Consider the following 26,574-nt stretch of genomic DNA (forward strand, 5'->3'; position numbering starts at 1 on the left):
TTAACATTAATTTAACACGAGTGTGTTTATTCTCAGCAATTTATTTGGACTTTTTTCTCGGAATTTAATGAGTTTATTCTCAACATTTTTTTTTTTGGACTTTTTCCTTGAAATTTAACGAGTTTAATCTTGCATTATAATGACTTTAATCTCAAGATGGTTTTATTTATTTTTTTATAGCTTGGCCCTAAAAGTTGACAAAAATACTAACGTAAAAAGAAATAAAAAAAAATCTAAATATTTTATTTAAAAGTTTTTTTTATCATAAATTATTTAAATGTAACATTTTTATGAAAATGAGCTTTCATGAATTCACAAACATACAGGATCAAAACCATCGTTCAAATAATAACAGTGTGATGTTATGCTAATATCAGAGCTAATATAAATTAAATATTTAGTCACTCAACTAATTTTGATCAAAAGAATGAGTTTTTTTAAGTTAATGGAAAATAGTTTTTCCTGCATACATTAAGCATCGCTAAGAATATTAATTTTAAATTCTGTCTCAGTTCATGCAGCATCTTTTATTTGTGCAGTATATTGTTGTTATAAAGCAATTTGACACATTAAAAACACATAAAATGATGCAGTCTTTATTTAAATGTATCTAACATCATATATACAAAGTGGTTAAAAACATGTTCACAGTCTATAATGATTCAGATTCACATTGGGATTTCCAGAAGTTCAAGTCCATAACTAGAAAATAAATCATTGTGTATTATAGAACGCTAATGTTTCCACAAACACAATACACAATACACACAGGCAATATATCCCCAGACTTCATTAACGAGCAATAATGTAACTGTTGGTGCATTAGTGACGCGTTCACATTTCTGCTACAGATTTTGCAGGTCTGTAGTCACGCAAGAGTTTTTCCGGTTTGTCAGTCATGTGGAATGTGAGAAACTGATTGTGTCTTATCATCAGAAAATGAAGAACTGCTTTATCTAGTTCAGCTAGAAATCTCACTTATCCACCTTAGTTTTTATGTAAGAACAGTTTCAATTATTTTTAACTTAATGTGCGAGGCTACGGGTGTCATTTTCATTGTCCAAGTCCATTTATGATGTTTGATGTTCCAAACTGGTATTAATGGAAGCATGTTTCCTTCAAGGGATAATAAAGGTAATTCCAACCTTTTATCTCACATATGAGATAAATATTCACATATGAATTATGAGACATAAACTTGGAATTATGAGATACAAACTTAGAATTGCAAGAAAAAAGTCAGAAATATGAGATACAAACTCCGAAGTATCGTAATTATGAGATATAAACTCAGAATTGTGATATAAACAGAGTTATAAGATACAAACTCAGAATTATAGTAATTATGAGATATAAACTTAGAATTGCAAGAAAAAAGTCAGAAATATGAGATACAAACTCAGAATTATAGTAATTATGAGATATAAACTTGGAATTATGAGATATAAACTTGCAATTTCAACTGCAGAGAAAAAAGTCAGAGCTGTGAATTATAAACTGAGAATTATATAAACTCAGAATTGCAAGAAATATCGTCAGAATATATGTTGCAAGTCTAACTTTTTTTCTCAGAATTCCGAGCGTATATCGAATAATTGTGAAAACAGCTTTCCATAGCTACTTGTTATCACATTATCATGAATGGTAAGTGGTCCACATGGTTCAGTGAGCTTGATGCGGTGTGTTGGGGTCAGAGCCGCTGCAGGACGGTCACACAGCCGTGATAACTCAGGCAGCGGGTCAGCGGCTTCTCCTCCGTCACTTTACCGCTCAGCGGGTCGAACGCCCAGATCTGATCCACGGCAACCGAGTGTTCATCACGACCGCCGACCACATACACCTTCCCGTCACACACGGTCAGCCCGCAGCCCTCCTGAAACACACACACACACACACACACACACACGGTCAGTGGTTTGAGTGCTGATGACGGTCTCACGCAGTGAAAGCTGAGGCTGTGTCGCACCAGTCTGACGGGCAGCTCCGCGGCTCGGCTCCAGGAGTCTGTGCGGGGCGTGTAGCAGTAGATGTGGTCCAGCAGACCTCCGGTCACGTAGATGGAGCCGTTGAGCGTCACGGCGGTGATGGAGCGCTGGGTGAAGGGACAGGACGACACGTATGACCACCTGTCGCTCACCGGGTCGTAACACTGGACCTGCGACACATCAAACACACAATAAACCTGGGCTCTTAACAACTCCGTTTCAAATATTTTAATAATTCATTATATACTTCATATTTAAGTAGTTCAAGAGATAGATCTTTTCTTCCTATTGTGACGTAATTTTTTCATATTTTTTCTCTCGTGTTGCCTCTCAAGGAAAAAAATAGAAGAGAGAAAAAGTTCGAGAAAAAAGTTTTTGAAGAGAAAAAGTTTTTTGTTGACAAAAAGGTTTTATTTTCGGATTTTTTTTTTTACAGTGAAAAACGTTTTCTTTGGAAGAGAAAAAGTTTTTGAAAATGTTTCTAAAGATTTTTTTTTGTAGTCAGTTTTTTTTTTTTTTAAGAAAAAGTTTTTTTAAGAATTTTTTTTAAGAGAGAAAACGTTTTTTGAAGAGAGAAACAAATGTTTCATTTCTTGTTTTTTTTTGAGAGAAAAATGTTTTTTTGAAGAATGAAAACAAAATGAATTTTGTTGAGAGAATTTTTTTTTTAAGGAAAAAAAGTTTTTAAAGAAAGAAAATTCGTTTCTATTTGAGAAAAAAATGTATTTCACAAGAGAGAAAAAAGTTTTGGGGAGAGAAATGTTTTTGGAAGAGAAAAAAGTTTTCTTTGGGACAGAATTTTTATTTTTTTTTTTGGCGAGAAAACGTTTTTGAAGAAAGTGAATATGTTTTTATGTGAGAAAAAATGTATTTCACAAGAGAGAAAAAAGTTTTTGGGAAAGAAATTTTTTGTGAAAATTTGTTTTGAATTCACAGATCTTGTCAAATTTAGGAAATAATCAATAATGTAAGTCCCCCCAAGAGGCACAAGCAAATTTACAATCATTAAATAAACGTTGTGCTGTTCCATGGAAGATCTAGTTTTATTGTGTAGTGAATTTGTTCTACATTTCAGTACTGCTCCAGAGAAGGAGGCTTCGGCTCTCACCCGGTCAGTGTTGTTGTGGTCACTCACAGCTCCTCCGATGATGTAGAGCTTCCCGCAGCAGCTGCTCAGAGCGGCCGAACTGACCGGCAGCAGCATGTCCGAAACACTCGTCCAGCTGTTCTCATGAGGACTGTAGCGCTCCACGCTGGACAGACGCTCGCGGCCGTTATAACCGCCGACCACGTACAGCTGCAAACACACACACACACACACGTCAGCACACGCATTCAAACCCGTCTGACTGAAGGCTGTCTCAGGTCCACTCACCTTCCCACACAAGGAGGTCATCTTATGTCTCCAGCGGCCGCGGATGAGTCCTCGCACCCGCACCCAGTGATTGAGCTGCGGCATGAAGCGCCACACGTCTGCGCTGTTCAGCTGCCCGCCTGCACACACACACACACACACACACACACTCATTACAACGGCAAAGCTCTTAGACATGAGATTTCAAGCTTTTCTATAATTGGACATTTACATTCATTTATATAGCAGAGGAAAGAGGACACTTTCACATGACCACATGACATGCAAATAAACAAATTCACTTTTTTAATGTTTACCCTTTTAGTAAGTGTTTTATTTTATTTTAATTGTTTTGTTTGATTATAATTTTTTATAGGGTTGGATAAGATGGCCAACATTATATTGTGATTATTTGGTCATATATTACAATTGCAATTTTGTACATTTAATTTCATATAAAATCATGTTAGTTTGGGTTTAAAAGACACGTCATATTCAGAAATTGATCTCTGACACTATCAGACGAATGATGAACGTTTGTCTTCGCAGCTGAATTTGTCTCATATTTGAAGTGTGCATCATGGATTCGGTTATTTTCCTGTTTATCACTGTGAAGCTGCTTTGAAACATGCTGTAAATTTAGTTATTAAAATGTTGTGGGAACTTTGTTTTAAAATATTTATAAAACATTAAACTGTCCATTTGTTCTGCAGTGATTAAAACGGTATTTATAAGTTACAAAAACATTTCTTTCAGCGTTCTACAAACTTTATTTTCAACCAAAAAACAAAACAAAACAAAATGTTTTAAGGCCGTTCACTAATATTTATGTCTTCAAGTCTTGACGTTCAAACATTCATAACCTCAAGTTTTCATTTTAGTGGAATATCGGTAAAATGCTGTAAATTTCTGATAGCAATTATGTGAATATCATTGATGTAAATGTCATAAATAAAGTGAATCTAGCACACATTGCATTTCCAAAACCCATGTTAAACATTAAAAACATGCGATTATCAGCTGAATGAGTGTAAATGAACACAGTGATGCTTTTCGCTCTGAAACATGCAGCACAACAGACTATATATGGGCTGCTTATTTAATTAAACAGTGTTCAATAATTGCATTGTTTTATTTCAGAATTTTGATTTTGATTTAAGGATGTTTAGATATTTGAAAAACAACTAAAATTCTAATGAAGATATGATTTTTTTAAGGAGTTCATGCAACATTCAATGCTATGACTTTATGAATTCAAGACTGAATTCTGCTCTAAGATGCATCCAAGTACATCTTTTAATTTAACATTTGATTGAAATAGTTTTTCATCCACTCACGAACCCCCATCTACATTTAACGGTCAGATTACTCACAACAGTTATCAGCTTCACACATATTTACATGAATATCACGGAAGATTCCAGATGAAACATTAAATATGCTGGTTGACACTCATAACTGTATTTTTACACACCATCGTTCTGTCATCATTTCTTCTCCCTCATTTCGTTCCTCTATGATTTAAAGATACTTTGAACCAAACAACACTAGACTTTAACTTTCATCGCACGGACAAAAACTCTTTTATGTTTGACAGGAGAGAGAAAACCATAGGGGTCTGTAAGTGAGTAAAAACAAGAAAGAATGCAGATCTCAGACCTAACAGAAGCCCATAACTACACAAGGTTGTAATCATGGCGTGTTTGTCTGTGATCCTGATCGGATTCTCTGGAATCACGTGTCAAACATTCCAGGCTGATGCTGGAGCTGATAGAGTAACACAGAAGACAGATGCACGCAGACAGCTGCATAAACACAGCGCTGCAGACTGAGTGTCAACAACAGTTTGACCAAGCTGCAATCCGTCTCATCCTTCAGATTCAAACTACACCAGTCTCTCTGTAAATGATGACCAAACACCCTAAAATCATCTTGAGCTCTGTGATGTTTTTAAGGCTAGTCATCAGTGCGAGGGAAGAGAAGGGAATGAGCAGTGATACCTGACACATAAATGTCGTTCTGAAGCTCACAGGCCGCAAACTCAGATTTGGAGTAACCGGGCAGAGCAGCGGCGGACGTCCACTCTCCTGACGACACGTTCAGCTTCTCTGTGAAGGACAGCCTGGAGAAACCGTTCTTATCACAGCCACCGATCACGAAGATCACCTCAGCCCAGCCAGAGCACCTGAACACACACACACACACACACACACACACACACGTTCATGATTAATCAGTGATCAGCAGTGCGTCTCGTCTGTGCTCTGCTGTATTAGTTCATTACTGTCTGTGTGGTATGAGCAGCTCAGTTTTATGTTGATCTCAAAAACATTCTGCAGGTAAATCTGGGGGATCTTTCTAAAACTGAATATTATGTCAAAGCATGAAGATGAAACCTGATGCCTCTAACAGGGTTTCTGCAGATCTTAAAAAGGTCGTAAAAATTATTCGTCCTGCAATTGAAGATCTTAAATCAAAACAGAAAGTCTTAGATTCGTGAAGTCGAGGCGTTAAATGTTGCACGGACTGCTAAAAATGAATCTCTTCCTCAGTATTTGTCTTGTTTCCAGTACAAATATCCAAACATCCTCAAATCAAGAATCATTTACTGCTGGTTTCTGAGAAATTGAACAAAATCAAGTTTGCGGATAAAACAAAAAATAAATATCTTCCGGCGTCAACAGAAAAATAATCTCGTTTTCCCTTTGAATTAAGTTGATATTTCTGACTCCACTGCCAGATATTAGTTATCGTTTTAATCTTAAACTCACTTCATAAAACAAAGACTTATCTTTTCTCATCTTCTGAAGTAAATGCATCTCGCTTTAAGAATCTGTAGACTGGTCATTTTTCTGTAGCGTGATCAGAAGCTACAGTAAAAGTTATTTCCATATTCTAGTGTTTGGAGCAGAGATATTCAAGCTTTTTTGTCAAATGAATTAAAAAGTAACAGAGATCTGTTGTTTTTTTTTAAACTAGTGTTGCGAATACATTCCCATTTAGAGTCCAAATTGTCATATTGTGTTCTCGATTGAATTTATTCTATACATTTTCTTGATTTTAAACCAATGCATGTGAATGTTATAACACATTATTGAAAAAAAGTCTGTTTCCGTTCGTTCACCTGGATATCAGCTGCAAAACAGTCACTTTATAAACATAAAACTGAGCTGAATGTACTACAAAATATAATTTTTGCAAAAGGTGTTAAAACACAGATACGAAGGCCTGTTTTTCTGCGTGTTATGGGTCGAATGAAAGCTGAGCGCTGTGTGTGGACTCACCGGCGGGGTTTGGTGCGCTCCGACTGCACCTCGCGTCCGAACACACGGTACATGCGTGCCTCCTGCAGCAGCGGCCGGAGCTCCACACACTCCTGCACCAGCTCATCCGCCTCCAGCGCAGCGGTGAAGAACGCCGGGTCCAGCAGAGGGAGACGCAGCCGCTCCAGCAGCTCCCTGAGCTCCTGTTTCCTCTCGTCTGGCCGGTGATGGACCCAGCGGAGCGCGGCGGTCACCAGAACATCCTCGGTCACCTGCAGACGCTCGCAGGCCAGCAGCTCCAGCACACGGGCTTTGGGCAGGCCGAGGAACTCGTCGTGCTGCAGCACCTCCTGGAAGTCCTGGTAGAGCAGCGTCTGGCACTGCTCCTGCAGCGGCTGCAGCACGTACAGACTGGCGAAGTCCATCAGCCCCAGACAGTTTGCGTGGCTGACGCGCTCCTGCAGGAACTGCACGCAGGCTCTGGACAGGACGGGGACGTCCAGCTGATCCGCCGCCTGGAAGACGCTCTCCACGTTCTCCTCGTCCAGCTTCAGCCGGCCCTCGTACATGAAGTCCAGCAGGTTGTCCATGGCTGTGCTGGAGATGCCCTGCAGCTTGACCACGGGCTGCTGGTTCTCCTGGAAGCTGCTGCTGAACATGGTGCGGAAGTAGAGGCTGCTGGCGCAGAGCGTGGCGCGGTGACACGGGAACTCGCATCCGTCCACCTGCAGAACCACGTCCGTGAAGGTGCCGCTGCGCCGGTACGAGTTCAGCACCTGCAGGATGTGCTCGGCGTGACACGAGCCCGAGCAGAAGCTGACCTTTGACCTGCCGTCCATCAGCTCGCCGTTCGTGCCAAAACCCATTCTGGACGATGACGACTGCGAGGAGCGACAGCATCGTTTAAAGACCTGAACGGCACTCGCTGCTATCTGTGTTTAAACTAAACTCATTCAAGCTTTGCCTGTTTAAACAGATCTGTGTGCGCTCCTCCAAACCCGTGTCTCAGAGAGCTCTCTTGAAGACTTGAATGGACAAATTCACATTCAAATACAATTATGTCAACACGACCCGTTTCCTAGCAAACATTACACTATCACTGAACTAGATCTGTGCATTGTCTTTAAGTTTTTAATGCTATCAAACAACCAAAGACAAAGAAATCACTCACTGCTCTTGATTGAATAGCTTCTGTAACTTTAATAAGGATGAATCTTCAATTTATACAATCAAATGCAAGCAATGTTATTTTACATTTGATTAATTTATTCAATTTCTGACCTACCTGAAAACCTGAAAAGCACTGTTTATTTTATTTTATTTATCTTTGCTCTGTTGTATTTATTTGTTCTGTTGCTTGTATTTAGATTATTTGTTCATATTGTCTTTATTTTTATTCGACAGTATACTTCTTTTATCCCTAAAAAAAAACACATACTGAACCATACCAAAACAGTGACTATAAAACTGTGATACAAACCGAACCGTGATTAATTTTAACCATTACACCCCTAATATATATATATGTGTAATTAAATTTAATATATGTTATATTATATTAATTTTAAGTTTCATTAATTTAGTCTGCTTTTTAAATTTTTTGTAGTTTGAGTTTTTATTAATTTTAAGTACTAGTTTTAATAATAAACTTCAGTATTAGTTTGAGTTATTTTAGTACATCAAGTTAAACTAAATTAAAGTGTGAAAATTTGCTTTGGTAACTAGCTGAAAAATAATATGCTTAGGTTTTAAAAATTTGTTTCAGTTAATGTTTATTTTATTTCAAGCAGGGTTATTGTAATTAACTAAAACTAAATCTAAATCTGAAACCACGAAAAGCATTTTTGTTACTTTACAATTTTTGTTATAAAATAAACTTTAGCTGGGATGAAATAAAATAAAATATAAAAATCTTGTTTTATTTCAGCTACTTGCCAAAGCAAATTTTCATCTAGTTTAATTTTAAGTGCTAAAATAACTTAAACTAAAACTGAAATAAAAATATTATTGTTATATATTTTTATTATTTTATTATTATATTTATAATATTATAATAAACTATACAGAAAGATTTAAAAGAAACAAAAACTAATAAAAATGACAAAAACACAACAAAATTAATTAAACTAAAATTAAAATGAAAACCTAAAATACATATTATACACACACACACACGCACACACACACACACACACACACACACACACACACACACACACACACACACACACACACATATATATATATTATATACATCATTAAAAATGATGAAAATCCAACAAACTCTTTCCCTTAAACATCTCCAGAATTCTGCTGTCACATTATGCATCAACTATCCCAAACTTTCTGTTTTTTCATGTTTGCTGTCTTTCAGCTGCATTTATATGAAAGCAATAAATTATTATTTCAGATGCAAAGCATGTATTTATCAGAGCTCACCTGTGTGAAGGACGCTCAGAGAGTCTTCAGACCAGCGGTGAGAATTGAGCGCCGCGTCACCTGCAACACGTTTATACCTGCTGCGTTCTGAGTGGGAGGAGCTTATGCACATACACAAGCAGTGATGTCACTGGCTGCCGTGGAAACTCATTTCCTGTTCCCATTAAATCAACTTCCCTTCCCTGTTCTCTAGTAGTGCTTCACTGCAAACAAGTGCTGCGAAATCACGAACTAAATAACATTCTTCAGTGCTTTAGTATGAATTCTGGAAACTGCTGTCAAGTTTTGAGAGTTTACTGTAGGATCAATAACACAAATCTGTAACTGTTATAATACTGGCTTTCATAAAACAAACCAGACGAGTCTGCATGTTATTGTATGATTATGATATACACGCATTCTGTGTAATTGTTTAATGAGCATTGGGAGTTTTTGATTTCATAAAAGCAGCAAGACACTGATTTTACGGCAGCGTAATTTTAAATTAATATATAGGCTAATAATCATTTTACATTTTGGAAATAAAAAATAAAATATCAATTTTAATCATCTTTTGTTCTGAATAATTTAGCAGGCATGAAATATTAGCGCTTGAGTTTGTTCAAAGATAGAAGCAAACAGGTGTATCAGCATACAGATCATTGTGCTGCTTGATACAATCTTTGGTTTCATTATCAGTTCAGGCTGGTTGAGATATTACAATCACGAAAGAAGATTAAATAATAGGCTTTCGACAGCAATAGTATGACAAGCTTATATAAAGTGTCAAATAAAAGCCGAATTAGAAAGAAGAATACTAAGAATGTTTCTAATTTCAGATTTTCATAATAAAGTTTTAGAAACTAGTGTCAAATTCTGTCAAATTACAAAGAACCTCCTAAAACCTGCCATTATTTACTGTATTATTTACAACAGTAAATACAGTAAATATTTTTATTTTTTGGCCGACATATTAAATACATTTTAAATATATGTTGTAAACTGTGAAGTTAAATTAAATGTTTTTGAAATTGAAAATATACAGGTGCTTCTCAATGAATTAGAATGTCGTGGAAAAGTTCATTTATTTCAGTAATTCAACTCAAATTGTGAAACTTGTGTATTAAATAAATTCAGTGCACACAGACTGAAGTAGTTTAAGTCTTTGGTTCTTTTAATTGTGATGATTTTGGCTCACATTTAATAAAAACACACCAATTCACTCTCAACAAATTAGAATATGGTGACATGGCAATCAGCTAATCTACTCAAAACACCTGCAAAGGTTTCCTGAGCCTTCAAAATGGTCTCTCAGTTTGGTTCACTAGCTACACAATCATGGGGAAGACTGCTGATCTGACAGCTGTCCAGAAGACAATCACTGACACCCTTCACAAGGAGGGTAAGACACAAACATTCATTGCCAAAGAAGCTGGCTGTTCACAGAGTGCTGTATCCAAGCATGCTAACAGAAAGTTGAGTGGAAGGAAAAAGTGTGGAAGAAAAAGATGCACAACCAACCGAGAGAACCACAGCCTTATGAGGATTGTCAAGCAAAATAGATTCAAGAATTTGAGTGAACTTCACAAGGAATGGACTGAGGCTGGGGTCAAGGCATCAAGAGCACCACACACAGACGTGTCGAGGAATTTGGCTACAGTTGTCGTATTCCTCTTGTTAAGCCACTCCTGAGGCGTCTTACCTGGGCTAAGGAGAAGAAGAACTGGACTGTTGCCCAGTGGTTAAAACTCCTCTCTTTTCAGATGAGAGCAAGTTTTGTATTTCATTTGGAAACCAAGGTCCTAGAGTCTGGAGGAAGGGTGGAGAAGCTCATAGGACAAGCTGCTTGAAGTCCAGTGTTAAGTTTCCACAGTCTGTGATGATTTGGGGTACAATGTCATCTGCTGGTGTTGGTCCACTGTTTTTTTTGAAAACCAAAGACACTGCACCCATTTACCAAGAAATCTTAGAGCACTTCATGCTTCCTTCTGCTGACCAGCTTTTTTTTTTGGGGGGGGGGGGGGGGTTATGGTTTGCGGCACGATGTATGTTAAAATACATCGTGTATACACTCACTAAACAAAGAGTGACAGCTTTTTTAGTGGTAAAGAGCACTCTTTGCAAGCTTTCTAGTCTATGATCCATTTAAAATGTAGAACTTTGTTTTTCAGCCACACACACGTTGCAAAGTTTCGGGAATGACATCTGCATATTTATGTGGGATTCACTCTCGAAGTAGCAGAGATTGACACAATGATGACCATAGAAGTAGTCGGGGTGTTTTGGTGAGAATTGAGTCTAGAGCACCCTCACTAATTTTAGAAGCACCCTCTGTGATTATTTCTGGAACCTGGTTAATACGCTTTTATTGCAAAACTATATACAAAAACAACAAAATACAAATGCACTTAATAAAACAATTGAATAAATGCATATTTATAAGTTAAGCACCTAACTAAAATAAGTAGGCTATTAATAAAATAAATAACTAAAGAAGGCTGACTATAATCAGCTTGCTTACATTTAATGAGATAAGCCTACTCCTCATCTGAATTAGAAAAAAGGCGCTTCTAGTCTTCAGCGATGCAAGAACGTTTGAGCATACACGTAATCTCTGAGCAAAAGCAGAGCCAATTCATAGAAGAACAATGTATATTTAAAAGCACACATCCAGTTTTGGGGTGGCCAGCCAAATTTCAGGGGGGGGGCCGGTGCCACCCCTGGCCACCACGTAGACACGCCTCTGAGGATTTGGCTCCTGCCCACACTGCCAAAAGCACCAAAAGTTGGTTAAATGACTGTGATGTTGGTGTGTTTGACTGGCCAGCAAACTCTCCAGACCTGAACCCCAGAGAGAATCTATGAGGTATAGTCAAGGGGAAAATGAGAAACAAGAGACCAAACACTGCAGATGAGCTGAAGGCCACTGTCAGAGAAACCTGGGCTTCCAGACCACCTCAGCAGTGCCACAAACTGATCACCTCCATGCCACGCCGAATTAAGGCAGTAATTAAAGCAGAAGGAGCCCCTACCAAGTATTGAGTACATGTACAGTAAATGAACATACTTTCCAGAAGGACAACAATTCACTAAAAATGTTTTTTTTTTATTGGTCTTATGAAGTATTCTAATTTGTTGAGAGTGAATTGGTGTGTTTTTGTTAAATGTGAGCCAAAATCATCACAATTAAAAGAACCAAAGACTTAAACTACTTAAGTCTGTGTGCACTGAATTTATTTAATACATGAGTTTCACAATTTGAGTTGAATTACTGAAATAAATGAACTTTTCCACGACATTCTAATTTATTGAGATGCACCTGTATTTAGTTACAACATTCATATAGAAAAATATATTTCAAGATGTATTTTAGGGGCAAGAAAATCCGTTTCCAATCTTACAGTATAGCCTATGCTTAGTCTAAATTCCTTGTTTTTATTTATATTATTTTTTTTAATGATTATTTTACTTCCTTTCATGTAGAGCACTTTGAATTGACATTGTGTTTGAAATGTGTGATATAAATAAACTTGGCTTACCTAAATGCAAATATGGATGGAATAGGCCACTACAGATCAAACACAGATTTACAATGATTCAATAATGTTTAATGTTTAATAATTTTTTTAAAGCATATTTTAGCAAATATTTTGGCCTTATTTTGAAGTTTATTTAAAAACATATTTATTTATTTATTTATTTACTTATTTGATCAAAAATTTAAGGTGAATGTTACATTAAATTTCTTAAAGGAATAATTCTCCCAAAAATAAATAAATAATGAAAACGTGTTCACCCTCAGTTCATCTGAGATCAGGATGAGTTTGTTTCTTCATCAGGTTTGTAGAAATGTAGCACTGCATCAGTGTCTCAGCAATGGATGCTCTGCAGTGAATGGGTGCCGTCAGAATGAGAGTCCAAACAGCTGAAAAAACATCACAATAATCCACATGTAATCCACACCACTCCAGTCCATCAGTGAACATCTGGAGAAGACAAAAGATGAAACACATCCAGCATTAAGACGTTTTTAACTAAAATACATAGAGTCTATAATCCATAATAACACTTTGAAAGACTGTAGTACATATAATTTCATTTTATTTTCATTTGGTTGGACTATTCCTTTAAGTGTTCAGCACAATTCCAGAAACAGAACTGACAATCACCTGAGACTGTTTTGAGTTCAGTGATGTTAAGAATCATCCGCTAGATGGAGGCACACGCCGCGGTGTTAGTGAGCGTCGGCGACGCGCGTCGCAGTGAACACCAGCAACGTGTCTGTTATTAGAAACACGCCATTATGATGGTAACTAATCATAAGTTACCTGGAAGTGTTCTGTTTGCCTGTGTGTCAATGCTTCACAAACGCGTGCGCTGCGGATCCGCGTGACGCGACGCTACAACCGCACAGCGCGCGCGCTCTGTGGACTCGAGTGTCGTAACGCCGTGCTTTCTGCCTTTGATCCGACAGAACATGAGCTGCGCGCGAGAAACCACAAAAAAAAAAAAACTAACTAAAAACCAAGCAAAAGCAACGCGCTCGAGTGAAAAGAAAGTTTTTCCAGTTTTCCCAGCCGGGAATCCTGAATGACGCGCGGGAATCCCTGAAGACGCGGCGCGATCAGACTGTCATATGAGACGCAAACACTGACGCAGCGCTTTAGGATTCAGTTAAACTGAATTCAGGCAACACTAACATTAAAGTTAAAAAAGAAAGCGAGAGAGAGAGAGAAAAAAAAAGATTGTGGAAGCTGACAGAGTCTGAAGAAGGTGCATCATTAACTCCGGTTTTACAGTATAACACCGGGTAAAGGTTAATAAGGAACTGTGCTGAACATGTTTCAGGAACAGAGAGAGAGAGAGCACAAGCTTTTAACCTTGACTTAATAATTGTCTTGTTGTTTATAAAAATGATCTGTATTTGTTTGTTAATTTAATAATTGATTCATTTTTGTTTTGCTTTTGTATTATATGACCTTTTTTGTTCATTGCTCATGTAATGGCCAATGCTTTGGCTAAACTGTACAAGTCATGGCAATAAACTGCATTTGAATTAAATTGAATTGAGAAAGAAACACACACACACACACAGAGCGAGACACACATATAGAGAGAGAGAGAGCAGGAGGGAGGAGGGAGGAGGAAGGTCCAATCCCATACAAGGCTTGAGCGCAGAAGGAAAAAACAAGAGCGTATTTGCAGGATATTCTCACAGCAGGATGTGTAGAGGAGCAGCGAGAGACGGAGGAGCACACGCAGCTGTAGAGAGACGCTGAGGAGACCAGCATGAGACCGTCAGCAGCGGAGAACAGCACAGGAGCAGCACACTACTGAGGTGACACACCTCAAACACACCTGCGCTTCACTGTTACCTCACTCTGAAGTCAGACTTATGTTTCGGATGTTTGCTTTTTTGTTCTTGCGGTTTATGGGTTTCCTTTGATTGGCACAAGATGAGTAATTGCTGGAGATCAGAGGGTTAATTTCTGCTGAAACATCACCCCCTGATATATGTTTAACACATAATGTGGTAATGGAGATTAACCTTTAATATTTCTGCTGTGCTCACCACGTGTGGGCGTTACTGTTCATGTCAAATATCAGCACAGAAACTAGACCAGTGCATTTGAGACAGGAGTGACACATCTGTTGACATCGAGAAGGATTCAGTGTTCCACTTCAGCAGACTTTATACGAGTTAAAAACAGAAGCTGTGACGTGAGCGCCTGCGGAGTGATGTCATGTTGGTGTCATTCATCCTCATTCATTCACTCGCTCTTCTGTGTCTCTGCAGCATCATGGGGACGCGTCTCTGGATACTGATGCTCGTGGTGAACCAGGTCTCTCCGTACAGACGTCCAGGAGAAGCTTCACTCTGTCAAGTGGTGAGTTACAGCATCTCTCAGTCTCCAAGTCTGATCAGTTTGGTGTTCAACTTCGGACTCAAACAGCCTTTTGGTGTTCTCTCTGAGTGAACCAATTACTATAACGACTGATGATCATGTGCAAGAAACTGAATATTTTCAGTGCCAATCAGATTTAGAAAAGTCTTCATAAATTAGCTGCTTGAATTAAATGTCGACCTGTAGGAAAGAAAAACCACAAGTGACTCAAAAGTGTCTTCAGATGCTCAAATGATCGGTTTTGTAAACGAAAGCCTTGAAATATAATTCAATAGTTTCTCATTAAATCATCCGTGTTGCTCCACATTCATTTTGTAGCTTTAAAGACTTACTATTGACTCACTCAATCCTCAGGGTCTATAAAATGCTTTCGTATTAGTTAAATGGATTCACACACATTGGCAAAGACCAAATAGACCCACAACTAGAGAACCATATTAGGCAGAAACATCCTCCCAGTGCGTCCAGTGAGGATGATTACGAGTCTTAGACTAAAACATGGAGTCTGATAAGATGAACTGATTATAGCAGGCTAGTGAGTTCAGGGTGACAGGAAATCTCCTCTGGCCATGTGACTGGACATCAGTGACACACGGCTAATGAGTGCAGAGGAAGTCTGTGTAGGATGAAATACATCAGTGCTCCGTAACGTCGAACTCTGAACTCTGAACTCTGGCGGAAACAAAGGGTCGATCCCAGAGATGAGGGAAAATCCTGAAACACCATTCCTGAGCCACAGTTATCCAGAGAGCATAAATAATGTGTGGCTCAGGCGTGTAGATGGAGCGCAGATAGTGTAAACTGAGAGCTGCTTTCAGTCATTCATCATGCTAAAAACCGTGGGGTCCATTGTGTTGAAATATTCCAGGAAACAGCTGTATGATGTCATGAGTAATGCACAGTGTACGTCAGTATGGTTTGGACATCACTTGTGGTAAATAATGTTGGCTAATTGCACTCTTTCTTGTTGGTTTAAGGTCCACGAGGATGTCGACTGCAGCGGTCTGAAGCTCAAACATGCCCCGGCACAATTGCCGGCCTCCATCCACCTCCTCGATCTGTCACGAAACCTCCTGCAGAACCTCACGGACCGGGAGCTTCCGGCGCTCTCCACCGTCCAGCATCTAAACCTCCACGCCAACAAGATCCAGTTCATCCAGCCGGGCCTGTTCCAAGACACGAGCCATTTGGAGGTGCTGGATCTATCGGGAAACTCCCTGGACCTTTACGCGGCTCTGAAAACACACGTCGGGCCGCTCAAATCAGTCCGGCATCTGGATTTGTCCGGAAATGGTCTGTTCACGGATATGAGCGACTATTTCCTGCGTGACGCCCCGGTCCTCACCAACCTCTCTTTAGACGGGAACAGCATTACTAAAATAAGCAGACACACATTTAATGGATCTCAGGCTTTAAGAAACATTGACCTGCACAATAACGTCATCATAGAAATCGAAGAAGGTGCTTTCGAGTCGCTGACGGGACTCTCTGAACTCGATCTGTCGGTGAACTCCATTTCATGCATCAGAGACTTTAACCTCTTTCAGCTCAAAACTCTAAACTTGAGCAAAAACAGCCTGAATAACTTCCAGACCGTTGATTCGGCTCTAGAATTCGAGCTTCAGTATCTGGACCTGAGGGAAAATAAAATCCTGTACTTCCCCGTGCTTCCCGAGAGGAACAAACTCAGGTACCTGGACCTGTCCAGAAACCTCTTGAGAAGCGTGAACTGCTCCGGTCCACTAGAAGAACTGGAGAACCTGAAGGCTAGCGGGTATCTGTTCACAGACCACGACAAACCCCTTTGCCTTTGTGTCAATCAGAGGCACCAGGAACTTCCCAAGTTGCTCTACTTGGACTTGAGCTACAACCAGCTCAAAGCGATTCCGTCCTCGTTCTTCAGCAGCATGGTTTCTCTGGAGAGCCTAAACATCAGCAATAACTGTTTAGAGAGCTTCAATGTGGCTTCAGAAGGCCTTCTGAAGTCTTTGAAAACCTTGGACATCAGCTACAACAATTTGCAGAACTTGTCCTTCGGCGAGAGCACGCTGGCTGCGTTGGAAGTCCTGCACCTTCAGGGAAACGCTCTGAGCACGTTAGACGCCGGGATCTTCTCAAGGCTCCCCAACATACGAAGCCTTCACCTTCAGCAGAACCTGTTCAGCATCTGTCCTCCTCTCAAGGGTCCAATGCATGGCTGCATCCGACTGTCCTCTATCCCGACCCTGAGCTACCTTTACCTCTCTGAGAATAGTCTCGTATCGGTTCCACCAGGTGCGTTTCACGGAAGCCCGCTGCTCATCCTGGATCTGTCCCTGAACCCCGGCCTGGATGTCAGCACGTCGTCTCTCTCAGGTTTGGAGACGTCTCTCGCCCATCTTTCTCTAAGAGGAAACCAGCTCCGAACCCTAGCCGTCGACTTCACCTTCTTCCAGAAACTCAGTTCTTTGGATCTGTCGGTGAACCGGCTCACGGGGGTCTCTCTGTGGAGTGGAGACTCTTCTGTGGAGTCCTTGAACCTGCAGAACAACAGTCTGGTCACGCTTACACCTGACACGGTTTTCGCTCTGCAGAAATCCCTCAGAACTTTATACGTGGGCTCGAACCCCTTGAGCTGCTGCGGAAACCCGTACCTCCTCACGTTGCTCCAGCAGGACAGACTGAACGTGCCGGACATCGCCGCTGCCACCTGCTGGTACACCAGAGACTCGGAGAGCGTTGAGATTAGCGTGAGCGCCTTGCAGTCGGAGCACTGCAAGTCTGTGGACAGGAAGGTGTTGTGGATCAGTGTGTTTGTCGTGCTCGTGCTCGGACTGACGCTGGTGTCGGTTGTCGCTTTGAAACTCTGTCACTCAAAAACACATGGATTCAAAAGAGGCATCAAGGCTTGAGTCTGCAGACAAAGAGGGAAAAGAAACCGAAGCGTTCTCACCTGACTGTGGTGCCGCATGCATGACAGCAGCCACAGCAGCGGGTTTCAGTATGTGATGCGTGGGTGATCTGGAACAAGTTCAATGTGAAATCCTGATCACCATCACACATAAATTTACTATTTAAACAGAAATGCATGCAATATTCACAGAATAAACTTGTGAACAGGAGTGAGGGTCACGCGGGACGTGTGCTTGCATTCAAAACTAGCTAAATGCAAGAACACATCCTGAGTGAACGGCTCCTCAGACTACACAAATGATCTGAATTAGCGAAACGAAACTTTTTTTTTTGTGCTAAGACAGGATATCTTCTGCAACTACACTACACTTTCTGATGCACGCACTTTATGGATTGTGATTTGTGAATATGAGAGTGAAATGTACCTGCGATGTGTTTGCATAATGTGAAAACTGCATCAACAAGTTGCAAGCAGAGGTCAGATTCACTGGACAGAGTTCTAGAGCGAGACACCTGATTGCAGGAGTGTGTTTTCAATATCGATGTGGCGTGTACGTTGTGCATTAGCCGAAGGAATTTCATCGGCTGGAGGAAGTGGTGGAACACCTGCAGCAGAGCGTCTCTCAGCGTCGCTTTCCTGTTGTTGAGCACAGTTTCCTATCGGTGAACGTTGCATTGCATTCGCAGTGATGATTTATTCATTCAGTCTCTTTCAGTGACACTAAACTGTGTTGGACAGGTGATCAGGTTCAGCTCCACTCTGAACACACACATAAACACACACCGCCTGCGATGTTTGTTTGGTCAGTCGGGTCTTTTTAAAAATATTTTCAGCCTGGAGCTGAAATAAGTTTGACCCTGGTGTCTATATCAGGCGTGGATAAAGATAGACAGGAAATCCCTGTTGAGGGAAGCGCACATCATCACCGCAGATATTAATAGAGGTTTGTTTCAGAGCTGTTGACGTGCTAATGACAGCAGCTTCCTCCTGTCAGTCTGAGTCATGGCCACGCCCCCTTCTGCTTTCCAGCTACACATGACAAAACCCGCAGTCTCACACACACACACACACGCACACACACACGTCATGTATGAGCAGCCACTACACACCAGCACTATATGAAGGAATTATAACCACAATGTTTGTATAATGAACTACTGTGTAAATCTATTTATGAAGTATTTTCCTAAATAAAAGGTCTCTGTTATGTGTTGTCTGTTCACTGTTCCTCCAAATCAGTGTTTTAGTTCAACATCAAGACTTTAGGCTAAAGTCAACATCATAATGCTCATTATGTCAAAGAAAATTATATATAAGAAAATGCAAAATTTCGATTTAGTCCATTTTAGACATTCCACTAACTATACCTAACTCTCTTTAGCTTATTAGTTAGGTTAGGGTTAGTAGAATAAGTTGACATGTACTTGCATAGTCACTAGAATGTCTGTTAGGGCTATCATAGTAAATATTATAATAATAAAACCATTAAAATTGTTACTTAAAGTAAAATATTAACTACAAAAAAAAAAAAAAAAATTAAACATTTTATTTCAGTTTCAAATATAACATTTCTCATTTTCTTTTAGTTTAACTTCACATACTATAAAACAACTAATACTCTAATGACTGTTAGTTGACATGTAGTTGCTTATAATTAGTAAAATGTCTAAAGCAGATAAATTGTTACCAAATCATTACCAATACTAAAGCAGTTTGCCTGATAACCAGAAAAGGAAATGGTTCTCTAAAATGACCTTTCCACTGACATCACTCCTTACTGGGTAATATTAGACAATAGTGCATTTAGTCATTGTTTTAGGAAACTCACACGCAGTTTGGCTGCATTCTGATGTCTCACACCCACCAATCCCAGCGGATGCCATCAGCTACTCAAGCCTACAGCGCCTGTGCTTCATAGAAACAGTCCTGCAGTGATAATGAGTTTACAGAAGGACAAATGCTCTGTTGACAATCAGTTATGTGGTTATTAAACAGAACGGACGATCAATAATTAGAGAAATGTTTGTTCTCAGTGTGGGCTGGCAGAGCGACTCCAGCACAATGCCCATCAGGCCTGTCCAAACAGGAAGTAGTGCTACAGGAAACGCACAGCACAAACATGGAACACCAAGTTCTCAAAAACACGCTGGTGTGTGCTTGGCTGCAGTTTCCCCACTGTTTCAGCTCTTAAAGGGCTCATTTTTCAAATTATATTATCAATTTACTACACAGCCCTGCATCATATGTGCTGAATGAAACCCAATACTAATTTCTTAACAATTCCAAAAATATTTAATACTTTACTATATGATGCATTTTGTCATTTTTGCTTTCGATGAGTATTTATGTGGTAAAGTCTCGTGTTCTCTCGGAATCAGCAGAAAAAGACAGATTTGATCAATTCTCAGCCCATTTTTACACGTTGACATTTTTTGACATTTAAAGAGAATTTTCTGATTTCAAGGTTAAAATTATGGCAGAAGAAAATGCAAATATAAGCCGGATATTTTCTGCTTCTACTGCATCCAAACAGCCACATAGAATCACAGATCACAGTTATCACAACTTGAAATTCAACATTAAAATAAGTAATAATGTGGCTTTAAAAAAGTAAGTGTTCGTGCTTGATTTAAAATGATAACTTTAGTTACTTTGGATATTAACTGAACACATTTTAAATGGTAATAACTAATGCAGCTACATTTTTTTTTTCAGTGAAAAGTGTATTTATTAACTTGTGTTTATGTAAAGTTCTTTGGCATGAATTGGGGCATCTGATCATATTTTCCCACTCCTTTGCAGATGTAAGTTAAACGGTGTATTTTTTATACTTCTTTTAGTCATTAAAGCAGAAATGTTTTACATTTGAATTTGATTCTTCATTCTTATTTTGTGACAAAACTGAACATGATGGAAACTTGTTATTGATATTTAGATAACGTCATTGAGATTTAGGTTTTCTTGATTATTTTTCACCTGACAGTGAAACGGGTGTTTTTTCTTTGCTTCAAGTCTTCGATGTAAACGCCTCTTCACATGGGAAATGAGTAACAGGGTTTCTGTTTTGATCCTCATCATGACAGATTCATCAAACAATCAGCGCTCAAACGCTTCAGGAATCATAGTATCGATCGCACTTCCTTCTCATGACCTCTCTGTGATCGGATTGGTCAACTGATATGTAAATGAGGTCATGTGATGCTGATATGTAAATGAGGTCACGTAATGTTCACCATGATGTCACAGATCGACTCTTCTTTCTTTGTTGTGAACGTTACTGTATGTTTAATGGCACAATGAAGCCGTTCATCCGTGCAGATCAAGGAGAACATGATTCCTCCTGACGTGACGGCGGTAAACCATCATGAGTTTCTGAGCTCTTTCTTTCTATATCAGGTTCTGTTTGTGAACAAGTTGAAGACCGGCAATTATGCATTATAATAGAAGCGGGTTATTTATATAATTACTGTAAATCCCATCTTTATGATGTGTAGGACTTTCTTGTTTTCACATGAACGTGTAATTACTAGAAACGGAATGGGAATCACATGTTTGAAGAGTGTCTTTGTTTCTGTGGAATCTCTGAAATAATAGTCGTGTTCATCATCATCATCAGGCTGAAGGCTCTGATGGGTGTGTGTGTGTGTTTCCTCACTGGTCCGGTCGATCAGATCCGCCTCTGTCAGGAATCTTCCTACTTCCGGAAACTTCGGAAACTTCCTTCTAAAGTCATAATTACGAGTTTGTCCTGCTCAAGTGCTTTGTTTTCAGAAAGAACAGGAATCATAGAGGACACCAGGTTCATTCCTGCCTGCTTCTTGGGGAAATCTTATTAAAGCCTGAAAATATACAACCAGTATCCATTGGATTTTGAATAAAATGTAGCGTATCGTTCACTGACAGCCATATAAACATTACTTGTATACACTCGTATATCTAGATAGTCATCCGGCTGATGATTCTGAAGTTTCAGTAAAACAGTAAAATACATAGAATATGCATCAACGGATTATTTACGCACATGACTGTAACGGCAAGAGAAAGCAAAGCAGATAACTAACAAAACAGTCACTACAGGAATGGTTCCCTTCTCAGCCATGTTTAAACTTTTCCGGTTGAAAATATGACTTGAGAAGCCGTTCATGTCCAATTTCTGACAAGGAAGCTCCTATTTGTGATGATTCAGATGAAAGCAGCATGAGTGACATTACAACTTCTAACCCAGTGAGCAACCTCAACAGACAGCACTACACACATGCTGCCTTCTAAGACTCCTTACTTTGCCAGAGTGAAAGGAAAAGTCCATCTGAGATGATACAGAAGTCAAGAAATGTTGATTTTGTCTCTGTATGTAGTATCAAACTTGATTTCGAATAAAGACGGTGTATAATAACCAGGAGGTTAGTATGAATGGGAGATTGATGGAGTAAGTCCCGAGCAACAGATGGTTCCAAAAGTAAAAATCCCATTCGTTTTCTCCAGAGAAGTGATTTTTAATGAAAACATATACACCGTTAAAGACGGACCTAATGTGAGCTACGAGGTTGTTGAAGCCATCACACCACATTATTTCAACTTATTTTTGTAAATAATTGTTTAACAGCAGAATTCCTGGTGAAAAACTACATTCCCCATGATTCTGTAGAGAAATCTCCACCAATCAGAGAACTGCGACAAGCAAATTGTGCAAAAAGCACCACCCACTCCGATGAAGCACTGCTATAATATTAAAAATATGGATATTTTGCAATGAATTTAAATATAGTACACACAACCAACATCTTTAAATCACCAGTTTCGTTTTTTTTTTTATTTTTTTTGTTCATGATTTTTGTGAATTTATTCTTTGGATTGTTTTAGTCATTAAGTTCAGAGTTTGTAGTGTGATCGAGTGTGAATGTGTGTGATCGAGTGTGAATGTGTGTGTGTGTGTGTGTGAGAGAGTGTGAATGTGTGTGATCGAGTGTGAATGTGTGTGTTATCCAGACTGTCTGTGTGATTTTTGTGTTATCGAGTGTGAATCTGTGTGTGATCGAGTGTGAATGTGTGTTATCGAGTGTGAATGTGTGTGTTATCGAGTGTGAATGTGTGTGTGTGATCGAGTGTGAATGTGTGTGTGAGCGAGTGTGAACGTGTGTGTGATCGAGTGTGAATGTGTGTGTGATCGAGTGGAGCCAAATGTGTGTGATCGAGTGTGATTGTGTGTGTGTGTGTGTGTGTGACCTTAGCGAGTGTGAATGTGTGTGATCGAGTGTGAACGTATGTGTGATCGCAGGAGTGAAGCCGTGGGTGTGATCGAGTGTGAATGTGTGTGTGATCGAGTGTAAATGTGTGGTGTTATCGAGTGTGATCAATGTTTGTGTGTGTGATCGAGTGCCTCTGCAATGTGTGATCGAGTGTGAATGTGTGTGTGAGCGAGTGTGAATGTGTGTGTGATCGAGTGTAAATGTGTGTGATCGAGTGTGAATGTGTGTGTGTGTGTGTGTGTGAGAGAGTGTGAATGTGTGTGATCGAGTGTGAATGTGTGTGTGAGCAAGTGTGAACGTATGTGTGATCGAGTGTGAATGTGTGTGTGATCGAGTGTGAATGTGTGTGATCGAGTGTGAATGTGTGTGTGATCGAGTGTGAACGTGTGTGTGTGATCGAGTGTGAATGTGTGTGTGATCGAGTGTAAATGTGTGTTATCGAGTGTGAATGTGTGTGTGATCGAGTGTGAATGTGTGATCGAGTGTGAATGTGTGTGTGAGCGAGTGTGAACGTGTGTGTGATCGAGTGTGAATGTGTGTGTGATCGAGTGTGAATGTGTGTGTGATCGAGTGTAAATGTGTGTGAGTCGAGTGTGAATGTGTGATCGAGTGTGAATCTGTGTGTGTGTGAGCGATGGTGTGAACGCTAGCACTAAGTGTGATCGAGTGTGAATGTGTGTGTGATCGAGTGTGAGTGTGTGTGTGTGTGTGTGTGTGTGTGTGTGAGATCGAGAAATTGTGTGTCATTTGGCTGCGTGAGTGTGAATGTGTTTTTCGAGTGTGACATGTGTGGTGTGTGAATCGGGTGTGTAGCGAGAGTGAATGTGTGTGTGATCAAGTGTGAATGTGTGTATGAGCGAGTGTGAATGTGTGTGATTAAGTGTGAATGTGTGTGTGTGTGAGAAAGTGTGAATGTGTGTGTGAGCGAGTGTGAATGTGTGTGTGATTGAGTGTGAATGTGTGTGTGATCGAGTGTGAATGTGAGTGTGATCGACTGCAGTGAATCTTGTGTGTGATCGAGTGTGATTAGATGTGTGTGTGATTTGATTGTGAATGTGTGTGTTTATCAGCGAGAAATTGTGAATGTATTGTATCGAGAGTGAATGGTGTGTGTGTGTGTGTGTGTGTGTGTGTGTGTCTATTTGGGAGTGTGAATGTGTTTGTGTGTGTGGTGACTGTGTGTGGTGTGTGTGCCATTGTGTTGTGAGCGAGGGTTTTGATTTTTTTTTGTGGAGAGTGAATGTGTGTGTGTGTGTGTGTTTGTGTTTGAGAGATTGTGAATGTCTGTGTGAGCGAGTGTGAATGTGTGTGTGATTGAGTGTATATGTGTGTGTGAGCGAGAGTGAATGTTTGTGTGTGATCAAGTGTGAATGTTTGTGGGAGTGTGAACGTGTTTGTGTGTGTGTGTGTGTGTGTGTGTGTGTGTGATTGAGTGTGAATGTGTGTGGGAGCAAGTGTGTGTGTGTGTGTGTGTGTGTGTGTGTGTGTGTGTGTGTGTGTGTGTGTGTGAGAGAGTGTGAATGTGTGTGATCGAGTGTGAATGTGTGTGTTATCGAGTGTGAATCTGTGTGTGATCGAGTGTGAATGTGTGTTATCGAGTGTGAATGTGTGTGTGATCGAGTGTGAATGTGTGTGTGAGCGAGTGTGAACGTATGTGTGATCGAGTGTGAATGTGTGTGTGATCGAGTGTGAATGTGTGTGTGAGCGAGTGTGAATGTGTGTGATCGAGAGTGAATGTGTGTGTGTGTGTGTGTGTGTGTGTGTGTGTGAACGTATGTGTGATCGAGTGTGAATGTGTGTGATCGAGTGTGAACGTATGTGTGATCGAGTGTAAATGTGTGTGATCGAGTGTGAATGTGTGTGTGTGTGTGTGTGTGTGTGTGTGTGTGTGTGTGTGTGTGAGATCGAGTGTGAATGTGTGTGTGATCGAGTGTGAGTGTGTGTGTGTGTGAGATCGAGTGTGAATGTGTGTGTGTGATCGAGTGTGAATGTGGCCGCGTGAGTGTGAATGTGTGTGATCGAGTGTGAATCGAGTGTGAGTGTGATCGAGTGTGAGCGAGAGTGAATGTGTGTGTGTGATCGAGTGTGAATGTGTGTGTGAGCGAGTGTGAGTGTGTGTGTGTGTGATTGAGAGTGAATGTGTGTGTGTGAGAAAGTGTGAATGTGTGTGTGAGCGAGTGTGAATGTGTGTGTGATCGAGTGGGAATGTGTGTGTGAGCGAGTGTGAATGTGTGTGATCGAGAGTGAATGTGTGTGATCGAGTGTGAATGTGTGTGTGAGCGAGTGTGAATGTGTGTATGAGTGAGTGTGAATGTGTGTGATGAGTGAGATGTGTGTGTGAATGTGTGTGTGTGTGAGTGTGTGTGTGTGTGATTGTGAGTGAATGTGTTGTGTGTGTGTGAGTGTGAATGTGTGTGTATGTGTGTGTGTGAGTTAGTGTGTGTGTGATCGAGTGTGAATGTGTTTGTGTGTGTGTGTGTGAATGTGTGTGTGTGATCGAGTGTGAATGTCTGTGAGCCGAGCGAGTGTGAATGTGTGTGTGATTGAGTGTATATGTGTGTGTGCGAGTGTGTGTGTGTGTTTGTGTGTGTGTGTTTGTGTTTGTGTGAGTGTGGGTATGTGTGTGATCGAGTGTGAATGTGTGTGGGAGCAAGTGTGAATGGGTGTGTGTGTGAGCAAGTGTGAATGTGTGTGTGTGTGAGAGAGAGAGAGAGAGAGAGAGAGAGAGTGAATGAATGTGTGTTCAGTGTTTGAGTCACTTTAGCTTCTGTTCTGGTGAGGAAGAAACTTCACCAGCCTGTGAAGAAGGAACACAACAGATCACTGGAGTTCTGAACTGAACTAATGTGGTTTAAACAGAACAGTCACTGTGTGTATGGTGGGTGTGTGAGAGATCCAGACGGCGGATAAACAAATATGAGTGGAATGATTTGTTTAGATCCTGTGAGATCGGCTGTGTCTGATTTGTTTGGTCTGTCTGCGCTCCAGTCTGCTTCCATCTGCTGCTAATTTCACTCGGAATTCCTTTGATTTCACTTCAGCGCTTTGAAGCTCAGAAGAAATTCTGTTAGCAATACTGATGCTATCATGTGCTTGAACTTGTACTTAACCATGTTTCAGGGACAAATTCGTTCTCAAAAGTGGGTTAAACATGACAAAACCTCCCAAAAACTCCTTTTCGGGATGTCATTGTTTGTAAAAATGGCATAAAAATTCACAAATATATATATTTTTTTCCATTGCAAGAAATGAAAAAGATATGTCCTGGAAAACAAAACAAGAATACTGAGGAGGAACATCATTTCTTGCAGTGTTAGTATTAGTTGGTTAGGTTATGGTACACATTCACACACACATGTTGCGTCTGACCAAGATCTGTGTTAAATCTGAGGCCTTCAGAAGGTCTGAATGTGGATTCTGCCGGATCACAAGATTCTCTGCTGCTTTGTCACATTAAAGGAAACACTGTAATCAGATGAGTGGATATCTGAGCCAGATAATTAAAGTAG

At 40.0% G+C, this 26,574-nt stretch overlaps 2 protein-coding genes across 3 annotated transcripts; one reads left to right on the forward strand and one right to left on the reverse strand.

Moving 5' to 3' along the window:
• Positions 1-580: 580 nt before the first annotated feature.
• On the reverse strand, positions 581-9,990 carry klhl35 (kelch-like family member 35). Of its 2 annotated transcripts, XM_042765675.1 has the most exons (7): positions 9,042-9,990; positions 6,624-7,483; positions 5,340-5,524; positions 3,361-3,479; positions 3,094-3,282; positions 1,967-2,155; positions 581-1,873 (listed from the first exon to the last, which is right to left on the reverse strand). In XM_042765675.1, the coding sequence occupies exons 2-7, from the start codon at positions 7,466-7,468 to the stop codon at positions 1,691-1,693; spliced, it is 1,710 nt and encodes a 569-aa protein (XP_042621609.1). In that variant the 5' UTR covers positions 7,469-7,483; positions 9,042-9,990; the 3' UTR covers positions 581-1,690. The 2 variants fall into 2 exon arrangements, with proteins under 2 accessions (XP_042621609.1, XP_042621610.1); XM_042765676.1 differs by lacking the exon at positions 9,042-9,990 and having other exon boundaries at positions 6,624-7,894.
• A 4,205-nt stretch (positions 9,991-14,195) lies between these two features.
• lrrc32 (leucine rich repeat containing 32) lies at positions 14,196-19,026 on the forward strand. The gene is made up of 3 exons (XM_042765677.1): positions 14,196-14,358; positions 14,818-14,908; positions 15,904-19,026. Exons 2-3 carry the CDS (start codon positions 14,822-14,824, stop codon positions 17,815-17,817), a joined length of 2,001 nt encoding a protein of 666 aa, XP_042621611.1. The 5' UTR covers positions 14,196-14,358; positions 14,818-14,821; the 3' UTR covers positions 17,818-19,026.
• The last annotated feature ends 7,548 nt before the right edge of the window (positions 19,027-26,574 follow it).

Source organism: Cyprinus carpio, chromosome A10, assembly GCF_018340385.1.
Source record: "Cyprinus carpio isolate SPL01 chromosome A10, ASM1834038v1, whole genome shotgun sequence".
In the NCBI taxonomy this organism is placed as follows: Eukaryota; Metazoa; Chordata; class Actinopteri; order Cypriniformes; family Cyprinidae; genus Cyprinus; species Cyprinus carpio.

Excerpts from the sequence above, each read along its gene's own strand:
- lrrc32 (XM_042765677.1), top strand. The coding sequence starts at position 14,822 with ATGGGGACGCGTCTCTGGATACTGATGCTCGTGGTGAACCAGGTCTCT. Across the intron at positions 14,909-15,903 it reads AAGCTTCACTCTGTCAAGTG|GTCCACGAGGATGTCGACTG; the intron begins GTGAGTTACAGC and ends TGTTGGTTTAAG.
- klhl35 (XM_042765675.1), bottom strand. The coding sequence starts at position 7,468 with ATGGGTTTTGGCACGAACGGCGAGCTGATGGACGGCAGGTCAAAGGTC. Across the intron at positions 3,283-3,360 it reads TGACCTCCTTGTGTGGGAAG|CTGTACGTGGTCGGCGGTTA; the intron begins GTGAGTGGACCT and ends GTGTGTTTGCAG. Across the intron at positions 2,156-3,093 it reads ACCACAACAACACTGACCGG|GTCCAGTGTTACGACCCGGT; the intron begins GTGAGAGCCGAA and ends GATGTGTCGCAG.